Below are 15,422 nucleotides of genomic sequence, written 5' to 3' on the forward strand. Positions count from 1 at the left end.
TAACTAGCAGCTACCTTTTTTCAGGCTAGGATTTACAGAATTTTGAAGTGGGGGGAAAACCTGTCTTTATGTCCACTGTACCCATCTGCCATCTGTTGAATAGTGATGTGAAGGTCAATATCCTATTTTGTGTTTCTCCCAGGTCTCCCAGCTTTTCCCTGATGAAGGTCGAGAGAAGTTCCTGCTTCAGTCCCTTGGCCTTGATCAGACCTCTGAGCTGGACCCCAGGTAAGGTCCATCAGCATTGTCACTGACCAAGGTAGCCCACCTGAATATGTTCACTTGATTTTTTATTTTTAATGTTATTTCACCTTTATTTAACCAGGTAGGCTAGTTGAGAACAGTTCTCATTTGCAACTGCGACCTGGCCAAGGTAAAGCATAGCAATTCGACACATACAACAACAGAGTTACACATGGAATAAACAAAACATAGTCAATAATACAGTAGAATAAAATAAAACAAAAAGTCTATATACAGTGAGTGCAAATTAGGTAAGATAAGGGAGTTAAGGCAATAAATAGGCCATGGTGACGAAGTAATTACAGTATAGCAATTAAACACTGGAATGGTAGATGTGCAGAAGATGAATGTGCAAGTAGAGATAATGGGGTGCAAAGGAGCAAGCTAAATAAATAAATACTGTATGGGGATGAGGTAGGTAGATAGATGGGCTATGTACAGGTGCAGTGATCTGTGAGCTGCTCTGACAGCTGGTGCTTAAAGCTAGTGAGGGAGATATGAGTCTCCAGCTTCAGAGATTTTTGCAGTTCGTTCCAGTCATTGGCAGCAGAGAACTGGAAGGAAAGACGACCAAAGAAGGAATTGGCTTTGGGGGTGACCAGTGAGATATACCTGCTGGAGCGCATGCTACGAGTGGGTGATGCTATGGTGACCAGTGAGCTGAGATAAGGCGGGGCTTTACCTAGCAGAGACTTGTAGATAACCTGTAGCCAGTGGGTTTGGCGACGCGTATGAAGCGAGGTCCAACCAACGAGAGCGTACAGGTCGCAATGGTGGGTAGTGTATGGGGCTTTGGTGACAAAACGGATGGCACTGTGATAGACTGCATCCAGTTTGTTGAGTAGAGTGTTGGAGGCTATTTTATAGATGACATCACCGAAGTCGAGGATCGGTAGGATGGTCAGTTTTACAAGGGTATGTTTGGCAGCATGAGTGAAGGATGCTTTCTTGCGATATAGGAAGCCAATTCTAGATTTAATTTTGGATTGGAGATGCTTAATGTGAGTCTGGAAGGAGAGTTTACAGTCTAACCAGACACCTAGGTATTTGTAGTTGTCCAGATATTTTAGTCAGAGAGGGTCCAGAGTAGTGATGCTGGACAGGCGAGCAGGTGCGGGCAGTGATCGGTTGAATAGCATGCATTTCGTTTTTCCTGCGTTTAAGAGCAGTTGGAGGCCACGGAGGGGGAGTTGTATGGCATTGAAGCTCATCTGGAGGTTAGTTAACACAGTGTCCAAAGAGGGGCCAGAAGTATACAGATTGGTGTCGTCTGACAGTGGTGTACCAGAGAATCACCAGCGGCAAGAGCAACATCATTGATGTATACAGAGAAGAACTCGGAGTTAGTTGAACCCTGTGGCACCCCAAGAGACAGCCAGAGGTCCGGACAACAGGCCCTCTGATTTGACATACTGACCTCTATCGGAGAAGTAGTATAATAATTTGAGAAACCAAGGCTGTCGAGTCTGCCAATTAGAATGTGGTGATTGACAGAGTCAAAAGCCTTGGCCAGGTCTGATGAATACGGACTGCACAGTAATGTCTCTTTTTCGATGGCGGTTATTATTATTTAGGACCTTGATGGCTGAGGTGCACCCATGACCAGCTCTGAAACCAGATTGCATAGCGGAGAAGGTACAGGGGATCAAATGGTCAGTAATCTTTTTGATAACTTGGCCAGGACCTTAGAAAGACAGGGTAGGATAGATATTAGGTCTGTAGCAGTTTGAGTCTAGAGTGTCACCCCTTTGAATAGGGGGATGAGGCAGTTTCCAATCTTTGGGAATCTCAGACGATACGAAAGAGAGGTTGAACAGGCTAGTAATAGGAGTTGCAACAATTTCGGCAGATAATTTTAGAAAGAGAGGGTCCAGATTGTCTAGCCCCGGTGATTTGTAGGAGTCCAGATTTTGCAGCTCTTTCAGAACATCAGCTATCTGGATTTGGGTAAAGGAGAAATGGTGGGGGCTTTGGCGGGTTGCTGTGGAGGGTGCCGGCAGTTGACCGGGATAGGGGTAGCCAGGTGGAAAGCATGGCCAGCTGTAGAGAAATGCTTATTGAAATTCTCAATTATAGTGGATTTATCGGTGGTGACAGTGTTTCCTAGCCTCAGAGCAGTGGGCAGCTGGGAGGAGGTGCTCTTATTCTCCATGGACTTTACAGTGTCCCAGAACTTTTTGGAGTTAGTACTACAGGATACAAATTTCTGTTTGAAAAAGCTAGCCTTAGCTTTCCTAACTGCCTGTTGGCATATTTGTTCTAACTTCCCTGAAAAGTTGCAAATCAGGGGTAGGCTTCGATGCTAATGCATGAAACCAAGGATGTTTTTGTGCTGGTCAAGGGCAGTCAGGTCTGGAGTGAACCAAGGACTATATCTATTTCTAGTTCTACATTTTTTGAACGGGGCATGCTTATTTACGAAGTAGGATGATGGTGAGGAAAAGGCACTTTTAAAGAATAGCCAGGCATCATCTACTGACAAAGGATGAGGTCAATGTCATTCCAGGATACCCCGGCCAGGTCAATTAGAAAGGCCTAGTCTCGCAGAAGTGTTTTAAACCAGCGTTTGACAGTGATGAGTGGAGGTGGTTTGACCACTGATCCATTACGGATGCAGGCAATGAGGCAGTGATCAACTGAGATCTTGATTGAAAACAGCAGAGGTGTATTTGGAGGGTGAGTTAGTTAAATGACATCTATGAGGGTACCCGTGTTTACGGATTTGGAGTTGTACCTGGTAGGTTCATTGAAGCTAATTTGTGTGAGATTGAGGGCAACAAGCTTGGATTGTAAAATGGCTTGTTAAGCATGACCCAGTTTAGGTCACCTGAGCACGAGCTCAGAAGATAGATGGGGGCAATCAATTCACATATGGTAAAAGGGCACAGCTGGGGGCAGAGGAAGGTCTATAGCAAGCGGCAACAGTGAGAGACTTGTTTCTGGAAAGGTGAATTTTTAGAAGTAGAAGCTTGAATTGTTTGGGTACAGACTTGGATAGTAATAAACAGAACTCTGCAGGCTATCTTTGCAGTAGATTGCAACACCAAGATATCAGTTCTATCTTGACGGAAAATGCTATAGTTAGCGATGGAGATTTCAAGGTATTTGGTGGTTTTTTTAAATTCAGGATTCAGACACGACTAAGACATCCGGGTTGGCAGAGTGTGCTAAAGCAGTGAGGTAAAACAAACTTAGGGAGTAGGCTTCTAATGTTAGCATGCATGAAACCAAGACTTTCGGTTACAGAAAAAAATGAGAGCACCTGGGGAGTGGAGCTAGGCACTGCAGGACCTGGATTAACCTCTACATCACCAGAAGAACAGAGGAGAAGTAGGATAAAGATACTCGACTAAATGCTATGCTGAACTGGCCGAATGCTAGCTTATCGTTCTCAAACAATTGTAAAAGGAGCAGGTTTCTGGGCACAATAGCATATATTAAAGGCATAGTGTACAGACAAAGGTAAGGTAGGATGTGAGTACATTGGAGGTAAACCTAGGCATTGAGTAATGACTAGAGAGATATAGTCTCGAGAGACATTTAAACCAGGTGATGTCATTGCATATGTAGGAGGTGGAACAACATGGTTGGTTAAGGCATATTGAGCAGGGCTAGAGGCTCTACAGTGAAATAAGACAGTAATCACTAACCAGGACAGTAATGGACGAGATATATTGATATTAGAGAGAGGCATGCATAGCCAAGTGAACAATATGGGTCCAGTGAGTGGTTGGGCTGACTGGGAACACGGCGATTCAGACAGTTAGCAGGCCTCCTCATGCCTTTTGCACACATTGTATATAGACTGCCCATTTTTTTTCTACTGTGTTATTGACTTGTTAATTGTTTACTCCATGTGTAACTCTGTGTTGTCTGTTCACACTGCTATGCTTTATCTTGGCCAGGTCGCAGTTGCAAATGAGAACTTGTTCTCAACTAGCCTACCTGGTTAAATAAAGGTGAAATAAAAATAAAATAAAAAAAATAAAAATAAAAAGTTAGTAGGCCGGGGCCAAACAGTGATAACAGTGGTGCATAGTTAACACTATGTGTTGTGATATATAATATTTTCATACTACATATGTATGATAATGAGTAACAGTAGTTACTGTAGTTTATCAACAAGTGCATCGATGACGTGGGTCCTCAGATCCTCAAAAGGTTCTACAGCTGCACAATCGAGAGCATCCTTACTGGTTGCATCACTGCCTGGTATGGCAACTGCTTGGCCTCACACCACAAGACACTACAGAGGGTAGTGCGTACGGCCCAGTACATCACTGGGGCCAAACTTCCTGCCATCCAGGACCTCTATACCAGGCGGTGTCAGAGGAAGGCCCTAAAAATTGTCAAAGACTCCAGCCACCCTAGTCATAGACTTTTCTCTCTGCTACCACATGGCAAGCAGTACCAGAGCACCAAGTCTAGGTCCAAGATGCTTCTAAACAGCTTCTACCCCCAAGCCGTAAGACTCCTGAACATCTAATCAAATGGCTACCTAGACTATTTGCATTGCCCCCCCCCCCCTTTTACGCTGCTGCTACTCTCTGTTTAATAACTATACCTACATGTACATATTACCACAATTACCTCGACTAACCGGTGCCCCCGCACATTGACTCTGTACCGGTACCACCTGTATATAGCCTTTTGTTATTTTACTACTTCTCTTTAATTATTTGTTACTTTTATGTCTTAGTCTTGTTTTTTAAGTTTTTTTTTTAAACTGCATTGTTGGATAAGGGCTTGTAAGCAAGCATGTCACTGTAAGGTCAAAACTACAAACTCCCTCACGACACCTGTTGTATTAGGATAAAGTAATCCTTCTCACCCCCCCCTTAAAAGATTTAGATGCACTATTGTAAAGTGGCATGTTGTTTTAATGTTGTTTTTAAATGTTAATGTTAAATGTAAGGTCTAGTTCCAGGTGTTACTGTCAAAGACAAGAGATAAGGAGGGAAGGAATCATATTGAGCATGGAATGTAATGTTATCTCATGTGTTCCTTCCTTGTACAGGTGCCTGACAGTGCTTCCAGCCCACATTCTCAAACACTACCAAGCCGAACTCTTCTTCAGCACTGCCACCATCGCCCTCTCCCCCCCTCCCACTGCAAGTAAGACTCCTGTCCTAACCCTACTCTGTTTTCATGGGACGTATATGTCCCCCTCTCTGTTTGGCTGAGAGGAGTGGCACTTCATCTCTGGGCTTTGAGGGGTTCTATTTTAGATTTGTGTGGGAATTTGGACTGGCATGTTTGTGTTGGTAGGCCTGGCGAATGGTGACATCATCCTAGAGTTTATTTATAGTTCCGTCTCCCCAGGGAGGGCAGTGGCAGTGGGAGAGACCTGGATGTCTGTCTGACTGTGTCTGGAGCAGCTAGCCTTTCGCCGCTTGGCTGATATTGCGAGACCCTTGGGATGCAGGGAAATAAAAATCTATCTTACTCTGCTGTAATGTGGTACCACAAGCCCCAGTAAAGTGCTGAAATATCACACTGCTCTTAAATTAAACTCGAAAAACTGGTGACCCTCAGCTGATATTTTGTTTCTAACTTGTCAAGAAGAAGAGGTCAAGAAGTCAATAAACAATAGACAATATTCAAAAATGAGTTTTGCGTACTGTATATCGCCATTCATAAAGTATACTTATTTAGAGGTTGTTGATTATGTGGCTGACTGATCTATGTTTCTTTCATGTGCTACAGGTCTTGGGTGCTTGTTTCAATACAGAGGAGCCAACAGGTGGGCTCCCATCTTTAACACTCAACATACACTATATATACAAAAATATGTGGACACACCTTCAAATTAGTGGATTTGGCTATTTCAGCCACACCCGTTGCTGACAAGTGTGTAAAATCGAGCACACAGTCATGCAATCTCCATAGACAAACATTGTCAGTAGAATGGCCTTACTGAAGAGCTCAGTGACTTTCAACATGGCACCATCATAGGGTACCACCTTTTCAACAAGTCAATTTGTCAAATTTCTGCCTTGCTAGAGCTGCCCTGGTAAACTGTAAGTGCTGTTATTGTGAAGTGGAAACGTCTAGGAGAAACAACGGCTCAGCCATGAAGTGGTAGGCCACACAAGCTCACAGAACGGGACTGCCGAATGCTGAAGCGCGTAGATACTCGGTTGCAGCACTCACTACCTAAGATCACCATGCGCAATGCCAAGCTTCGGCTGGAATGGTGTAAAGCTCACTGCCATTGCACCCTGGAGCAATGGAAATGCGTTTTATGCAGTGAAATTCACACTTCACCATATGGCAGTCTGATGGACGAATCTGGGTTTGGCGGATGCCAGGAGAACGCTACTTGCCCCAATGCATAGTGCCAACTGTAAAGTTCGGTGGAGGATAAATAATGTTCTGGGGCTGTTTTTCATTATTTGGGCTAGGCCCCTTAGTTCCAGTGAAGGGAAATCTTAACGATACTGCATTCAATGACATTCTAGAAGATTCTGTGCTTCCAACTTTGTGGCAACAGTTTGGGGAAGGCCCTTTCCTGTTTCAGCATGACAATACTTCGATGCACAAAGCGAGGTCCATACAGAAATGGTTTGTCGAGATCAGTGTGGAAGAACTTGACTGGCCTGCAGAGTCTTGACCTCAACCCCAACGAACACCTTTGGGATGAATTGGAATGCCAACTGCGAGCCAGGCCTAATCACCCAACATCAGTGCCCGACCTCACCAATGCTCTTGTGGCTGAATGGAAGCAAGTCCCCGCAGCAATGTTCCAACATCTAGTGGAAAGCCTTCGCAGTAGAGTGAAGGTTGTTATAGCAGCAAAGGGGGGACCAACTCCATATTAATGCCCATGGTTTTGGAATGAGATGTTTGACTAGCAGGTGTCCACATACTTTTGGTAATGTAGTGTCACTAAGTTTGATATAGACTATTGCTGCCTATTCAAATCTGCAACCTGTATAATTATCTTAATTACATTATTTCCATCCTTTGCAATATACAGTATTCACTGTCCTTTTCCTGTCATGAACCTTTCCCTATTTTTCCTCCATGTTTCCTATCCCCCCCCCCCCCCGCCCCTCTCTCTCAGGGCTTTATGTGGTGTAGCCAGTATCCAGACAGTCATGAGCGTTCACAACTCCATTCAGACTCGCTCTCCTACCCAGCTGCCCCCCCAGGGCACTGTGCCCATCCTTCCTCCCGGTGGGGTGGGGGTAGCAGGGGGATAACGCACTCCCTCCCGGCCACCTCCAGAACCCTGGTCCTCCACTGCAGAGCAGCCCAGAACAGAATGGCATCCTGGACTGGCTGAGGAAACTCCGCCTGCACAAGTACTACCCAGTGTTCAAGCAGTTGACCATGGAGGAGGTGGGTGGGCTTTGAGGAAGGAGAGAGTCTCTCATTGGTGGGTTTAGGTTACAGTGGATGAGTGGCATTTAAGACACCTATGGAGCTGAAGAGATAAGGATATAACTAAAAGTGGCTTTGTTCTGGCTTGGAAATGGGGTGTATGCAGGGAAAGAGTTCAGATTCAGAAAACGTTTATGTCCTCAAAGAGGGATTCATTTAGCAGCAATCATAATACTGACAAAATCACATATTAGAAAACATCAAAACAGCAAAGGATATTTACAAGCAAGTAGTCTGGACAAGTGCAATATCAATGATAACATGTCAGAATGAGGCTACATGTCTGTTATTAGAAAGCCCCAACAATAGACATTAGAATAGATCAAACAACAGTTGCTGTCTTCCCCTAACAATCACACTCTCCCTAGTAGCCCCTATCTGTGCTCTTAAATGTGCTCTTTTTTCCCGCAGTTCCTTGGACTCACAGAGGAGGATCTGAACAAGTATGACCTCACCCAGGGAGCCAAGAAGAAGCTGAAGACGCAGCTGGAACTGCAGAAGTGAGTCTGAACCCTGAACCCAGACCCCTTATCAAGCCCTCTGTCCCCCAGCCACATAAAAGCAGTGACGCGCCCATTCCAACATACTCCTGTGTAGACTCAGGTAGTTCAGAGGGTAATGAGATGGGTGGGTAGCTGGATGGATGGATGGATGGATGGATGGGTAGATAGATGGATGGGTGGGTAGATAGATGGATGGATGGGTAGATGGATGGGTGGGTGGTTAGATGGATGCATGCATGGGTAGATGGATGGATGGGTAGATGGATGGAGATGGATGGATGGATGGATGGATGGATGGAAGGGTATATGAATGGATGGATGGGTAGGGGGATGGATGGATGGGTATATGAATGGATGGATGGGTGGATGAATGGATGGATGGGTGGATGGATGGGTAGGGGGATGGATGGATGGGTAGATGGATGGGTGGGTAGCTGGATGGGTAGATGGATGGGTGGATGCATGCATGGGTAGATGGATGAATGGATGGGTAGATGGATGGGTATATGAATGGATGGGTGGGTGGATGGATGGGTAGATGGATGGATGGATGGATGGGTATATGAATGGATGGGTGGGTGGATGGATGGGTGGATGGATGGGTAGATGGATGGGTGGATGGATAGATACTCTATTTACAGCTCATGTTTAATAATTTTATTATTTAGATAGTCTTACTTCATAGTTTGTGTAGCATTTGTAAAAGGTGTGTCTGTTGATTGTTTATTTTATTAAACATTAACACAGGATATTTGTCAATGGTGTTTATGTAAGGGACAATCAACACGAGGTTATGTGTTCTATGGAATATAATGAATGACACGCGGTAGCGGAGTGGAACTAACCTTCCATGGAGTTGCGTTATTTCCCTGAGAGCCACGAGTTGATTATCCCTTTTATCCTAAGGCTTTCAAAGCAGCTCAAACAAAACATGTAAAAATGAACTATGGCCATTGAATTGCAAACATACCGTGCGTTATAAGAAAATAATGCTCTAGAATACCCTTCAAGACAGAAATTAGTATTCAACAATCCCTTACAAAAAAATATTGCCGTTTTTATAAGTGCAGTAACTGCAGTCGACTGTGGTATTCTGGACTCAGTAATTGCAGAATAACTACAGTGAACTGCAGTTACACTGCAAAATTAGCATATGAAAAGAAACTGTTATTTTGGATGCAGCATACTGCAGTTATACTGCACTCTAACTGCAATCTTTTTCTGTAAGGGATGTGATGGTATAAAGATTCATGGTCATTTGGTTGTCAATGGTTAACTAGCATTCCGGTGGGGTAGATTGGTTAGTCCAGATAAGTTGTACCTAAAAGAAAGATGGAAAGAATAAACCGGATGGAAAACCCAGTCACCTGTTGTAGCGTAGGAGTGTTACTGAGAGAGAACACTATCACTCAGCCTGTTTCCACAGCTAATATCAGCATGTTTCCATTAGCCAGGTTTAGCCAGCTACGACCATGTGTGTTGGTGACAGGAAGTGGAAAGTTCCTCAGGTGCTTTTCCATGGATCTGTCGGACTATCAGTGAGCTTAAGGGCGCTTATTCGGGATCACTCATTACACTGTCAAGCCTGTTTTTTTTTCTCCACCTGGCAATGCAGCTAATTTAGCAGGATTTTCCTAGCTATATAGTATGGTGAGTTGTCAAAATTGTGTATGTGTCATATGTCCTCCTCCTTGTACTGTATTTGTAAGAGTACTGACTCAAAGGTTGTTCAAATTTTTTTCTAGCAATTCTCTGTACCATTCATGGCACTGGTGTTCATCTCAAGTAACTATTTCTCACACAACCTGTTGCTGGTGTGTTGGTGAAACAGAGGGTGTTGATGCTGTGCTTTTGTAATCTTGACGGCTAGACTAGAGCACCCTCTAGGGTTTCAATAGAGCTACTGTCTCCAGATCATACTGTGGCTGTCCGCTATGTAGAGATGACAAAGATGTTTCTGTGATGACTGACTGTGTTCCTGTCAATAGGGAGAATATGGAGAAGAGGTATATGTTGTCCCAGTTCCCTGTGTCGTGCAGTGGCATCGCCAGGGTTACTCCATCCAGCCACATAGGCCCAGTGGCACACGTCTACTCAAGTAGCAACACAGGTACAGTATGCAACTCATCTGACAGGATATCATTTCAATACAAGTAAACTTGACATTTGGAATTAAGGTCACACAAAGACATGATCGGTACTCTGTTGGCATGTAGACAATACATTTATTAACATTGGCAATCCCTCAACATGTACACCAGAGGAGGGTGGTGGGGGGAGCTGTAGGAGGATGGTCCCATTTTAATGGCTGAAATGGGACAAACAGAACGGAGTCAAATGTGTGGTTTCCATATGTTTGATACTGTTCCATTTATTCCATTCCAGCCATTACAATGGGCCGTCCTTCTATAGCTCCTCCCACCAGCCTCCTCTGACGTACACCTTCTCAGCATGACCTTTACAACGTACTGCAGGTAGCCTACTACAGTTGAAGTCGGAGGTTTACATACACCTTAGCCAAATACATTTAAAAACTCAGTTTTTCACAATTCCTGACATTTAATCCTAGTAAAAAATTCCCTGTTTTAGGTCAGTTAGGATCACTACTTTATTTTAAGAATGTGAAATGTCAGAATAATAGTAGAGAGAATTATTTATTTTAGCTTTTATTTATTTCATCACATTCATAGTGGATCAGAAATGTACATACACTCAATTAGTATTTGGAAGTATTGCCTTTAAATTGTTTAACTTGGGTCAAATGTTTCGGGTAGCCTTCTACAAGCTTCCCACAATAAATTGGGTGAATTTTGGCCCATTCCTCCTGACAGAGCTGGTGTAACTGAGTCAGGTTTGGAGGCCTCCTTGCTCACAACACTTTTTCAGTTCTGCCCACAATTTTTCTATGGGATTGAGGTCAGGGCTTTGTGATGGCCACTCCAATGCCTTGACTTTGTTGTCCTTAAACCATTTTGCCACAACTTTGGAAGTATGCTTGGGGTCATTGTCCATTTGGAAGACCCATTTGCGACCAAGCTTTAACTTCCTGACTGATGTCTTGAGATGTTGCGTCAATATATCCACATAATTTTCCTTCCTCGCGATGCTATCTATTTTGCGAAGTGCACCAGTTCCCTTGCAGCAAAGCACCCCCACAACATGATGCTGCCACCCCCGTGCTTCACGGTTGAGATGGTGTTCTTCGGCTTGCAAGCCTCACCCTTTTCCTCCAAGCATAACAATGGTCATTATGGCCAAACAGTCCTATTTTTGTTTCATCAGACCAGAGGACATTTCTCCAAAAAGTACGATCTTAGTCCCCATGTGCAGTTGCAAACCATAGTCTGGCTTTTTTATGCCGGTTTTAGAGCAGTGGCTTCTTCCTTGCTGAGTGGCCTTTCAGGGTATGTCGATATACAGTGGGGCAAAAAAGTATTTAGTCAGCCACCAATTGTGCAAGTTCTCCCACTTAAAAAGATGAGAGAGGCCTTTAATTTTCATCATAGGTACACTTCAACTATGACAGACAAAATGAGAAAAAAAATCGAGAAAATCACATTGTAGGATTTTTTATGAATTTATTTGCAAATTATGGTGGAAAATAAGTACTTGGTCAATAACAAAAGTTTATCTCAATACTTTGTCATATACCCTTTGTTGGCAATGACAGAGGTCAAACGTTTTCTGTCTTCACAAGGTTTTCACACACTGTTGCTGGTATTTTGGCCCATTCCTCCATGTAGATCTCCTCTAGAGCAGTGATGTTTTGGGGCTGTTGCTGGGAAACATGGACTTTCAACTCCCTCCAAAGATTTTCTATGGGGTTGAGATCTGGAGACTGGCTAGGCCACTCCAGGACCTTGAAATGCTTCTTACGAAGCCATTAATTCGTTGCCCGGGCGGTGTGTTTGGGATCATTGTCATGCTGAAAGACCCAGCCACGTTTCATCTTCAATGACCTTGCTGATGGAAGGAGGTTTTCACTCAAAATCTCACGATACATGGCCCCATTCATTCTTTCCTTTACACAGATCAGTCGTCCTGGTCCCTTTGCAGAAAAACAGCCCCAAAGCATGATGTTTACACTCCCATGCTTCACAGTAGGTATGGTGTTCTTTGGATGCAACTCAGCATTCTTTGTCCTCCAAAAATGAACGGTTGAGTTTTTACCAAAAAGTTCTATTTTGGTTTCATCTGACATTCTCCCAATCTTCTTCTGGATCATTCAAATGCTCTCTAGCAAACTTCAGACGGGCCTGGTCATGTACTGGCTTAAGCAGGGGGACACGTCTGGCACTGCAGGATTTGAGTCCCTGGCGGCGTAGTGTGTTACTGATGGTAGGCTTTGTTACTTTGGTCCCAGCTCTCTGCAGGTCATTCACTAGGTCCCCCCGTGTGGTTCTGGGATTTTTGCTCACTGTTCTTGTGATCATTTTGACCCCACGGGGTGAGATCTTGCGTGGAGCCCCAGATCGAGGGAGATTATCAGTGGTCTTGTATGTCTTCCATTTCCTAATAACTGCTCCCACAGTTGATTTCTTCAAACCAAGCTGCTTACCTATTGCAGATTCAGTCTTCCCAGCCTGGTGCAGGTCTACAATTTTGTTTCTGGTGTCCTTTGACAACTCTTTGGTCTTGGCCATAGTGGAGTATGGAGTGTGACTGTTTGAGGTTGTGGACAGGTGTCTTTTATACTGATAACAAGTTCAAACAGGTGCCATTAATACAGGTAACGAGTGGAGGAAAGAGGAGCCTCTTAAAGAAGAAGTTACAGGTCTGTGAGAGCCAGAAATCTTGCTTGTTTGTAGGTGACCAAATACTTATTTTCCACCATAATTTGCAAATAAATTCATAAAAAATCCTACAATGTGATTTTCTGGATTTTTTTCTCATTTTGTCTGTCATAGTTGAAGTGTACCTATGATGAAAATTACAGGCCTCTCATCTTTTTAAGTGGGAGAACTTGCAATATTGGTGGCTGACTAAATATTTTTTTGCCCCACTGTAGGTCTCGTTTTACTGTGGATATAGATACTTTTGTACCTGTTTCCTCCAGAATCTTCACAAGGTCCTTTGCTGTTGTTCTGAGATTGATTTGCTCTTTTCTCACCAAAGTACATTCATCTCTAGGAGACAGATAGCATCTTCTTCCTGAGCAGTATGATGGCTGCGTGGTCCCATTGTTTGTACAGATGAATGTGGTACCTTCAGGCGTTTGGAAATTGCTCCCAAGGATGAACCAGACTTGTGGAGGTCTACAATTTTTTTTCTGAGGTCTTGGCTGATTTCTTTTGATTTTCCCATGATGTCAAGCAAAGAGGCACTGAGTTTGAAGGTAGGCCTTGAAATACATCCACAGGTACAACTCCAATTGACTCAAATTATGTCAATTAGCTTATCAGAAGCTTCTAAAGCTATGACATAATTTTCTGGAATTTTCCAAGCTCTTTTTAGTCACAGTCAGCTTAGTGTATGTAAAGTTCTGACCCACTGGAATCGTGATACAGTGAATTATAAGTGAAATAATGTCTGTAAGGCTACCCAAAACATTTGACCCAAGTTAAAACAAGGCAATGCTAGCAAATACTAATTGACTGTATGTAAACTTCTGACCCACTGGAAATGTGATGAAAGAAATAAAAGCTGAAATCATTCTCTCTATTTTTCTGACATTTCACATTCTTAAAATCAAGTGGTCATCCAAACCGACCGAAAACAGGTAATTTTTACTCGGATTAAATGTCAGGAATTGTGAAAAACTGTGTTTAAATGTATTTGGCTAAGGTGTATGTAAACTTCAACTGTACACCTTCAGCTTCATTGATCACCGTTTCTTTGTTTAGAGCTGTGTGTGGAGGTAGAGACGGGTGTGCACCCTCTCACCCGGGACAGCAGCTCCTCTTCAGGGTATTCCAGCGCCCCCTCCAGCCCCATGACCCCTCACTCTCTGTCTTTGTCCCGGGAAGGGGCCTTCAACAGGGCCAAGGAGCCACACAGACGTGAGTCTGTCTCCCTCAGCAGTTATCATGCTAACTGAAATGGCCTTCAATAAGTTGGTATATCACTGATAACATTTTGTTTTGTGTCATCCTGTCCCTATCCAGGGATGGAGTCAGGACTAGAACTAGGAGAGAAGGACAGGACTTACGTTCTCCTAAACCCCACCGTTACAACAGGGCCTAGTCGGCCCACTGCTCAGGTTCTGCCCGTGCAGAATGATCCTACTCCCTGCCCCTCCCACATGAGCCTCCCTCCTCCCTCCCTAAGCCTACAGTCACCAGGACGCATCCTGGGTTCCCCCTGTAAGCCCCGGCTACCTCCCTTCTGCCCTGATGAGCGGGCCAAGCCCCTGGGTTCAGGTGTGGCTGTTGGGGTGCGACTGGAGAGAGTGTTCCCTGGCCTGAGTGTGGACAGTATGGGGTCCCCTCCCCTTCGCCAGGACTCTGCTGGGCCCCGGGGGCCCTCTGGGGTCACTGTGCTGCGCTCCCCTCCAGTCTTGATGGTGGACACTAGCTCCGCCCTCACCACAACCTCCAACACCCTGCACCACGTCTCACACCCCCCTCTACACCTGCAGGTGTCCCCCTCTCTACGGCATACTGCACACTACCCCTACCCCTACTCTTCTGCCTCCTCCTCTTCCTCCTCATCTCCTGCCTCCAAGTTAGCTTTTCTGTCTGTGGGTGGCATTCACATGGGAACTGCGAGCAGTGTTCCCATGGCAGCAGTGCCAGGCAACACCTACTGTGTGAACAGTAGGTCCGCTGTCCAACCCAGCTCCAGTCCCACCTCCACGGACACCAGCAGCTACGCTGTCACTTCTGGCTCCACCCCTAACTCCTCTGTCTGCGTCTGCAGCTCTTGTGGCTGCAGTGGGAACTGTGGCTCCTACGGGGCCCTCCCGGCCAGCTATGCAGGGTACTTCCAGCACCCCTTCTCAGGGACATCAGTGTTCCCCCTGGGGCCCCTGCTTCACCTCAGTCCCCTGCTGGCTGGGAGCAGCACTGCCACCCCCTTCCCCTACCCCCTGGTGGCACCGCCCCTCTACAACAGCAGTGTGTCTCACAGCCACGACAACCAGGGGAAGCAGGGGATTATCCTGCCCCCCATGCAGGGCTTCCTGGGGGCCGGTGCCAACGTGCACAAGCCTCATGGGGGGGTGGGGAACGGAGGGCATAGGAAGCCAGGGAGCTTGTCCTGCTACAACTGTGGGGTCACCGGCCATCGGGCACAGGAATGCAAGCAGCCACCCATGGACGCTGCTCAGCAAGGTATAAAGTAGAAACCTTA

The 15,422-nt window shown here is 45.1% G+C and overlaps 1 protein-coding gene across 1 annotated transcript in view; it reads left to right on the forward strand.

Annotated features, from left to right (window-relative positions):
• Nucleotides 1-15,422, forward strand: part of zcchc14 (zinc finger, CCHC domain containing 14) — a 43,501-nt gene that overhangs the window by 23,989 nt on the left and 4,090 nt on the right. Inside the window, 9 exon segments of the mRNA XM_029668300.2 lie at nt 143-228; nt 5,261-5,358; nt 5,950-5,986; nt 7,310-7,436; nt 7,438-7,587; nt 8,041-8,129; nt 10,121-10,242; nt 13,976-14,131; nt 14,237-15,403. Coding sequence (XP_029524160.2) covers nt 143-228; nt 5,261-5,358; nt 5,950-5,986; nt 7,310-7,436; nt 7,438-7,587; nt 8,041-8,129; nt 10,121-10,242; nt 13,976-14,131; nt 14,237-15,403 — 2,032 coding nt within the window.

Source organism: Oncorhynchus nerka, linkage group LG9a (genome assembly GCF_034236695.1).
Source record: "Oncorhynchus nerka isolate Pitt River linkage group LG9a, Oner_Uvic_2.0, whole genome shotgun sequence".
NCBI lineage: Eukaryota > Metazoa > Chordata > Actinopteri > Salmoniformes > Salmonidae > Oncorhynchus > Oncorhynchus nerka.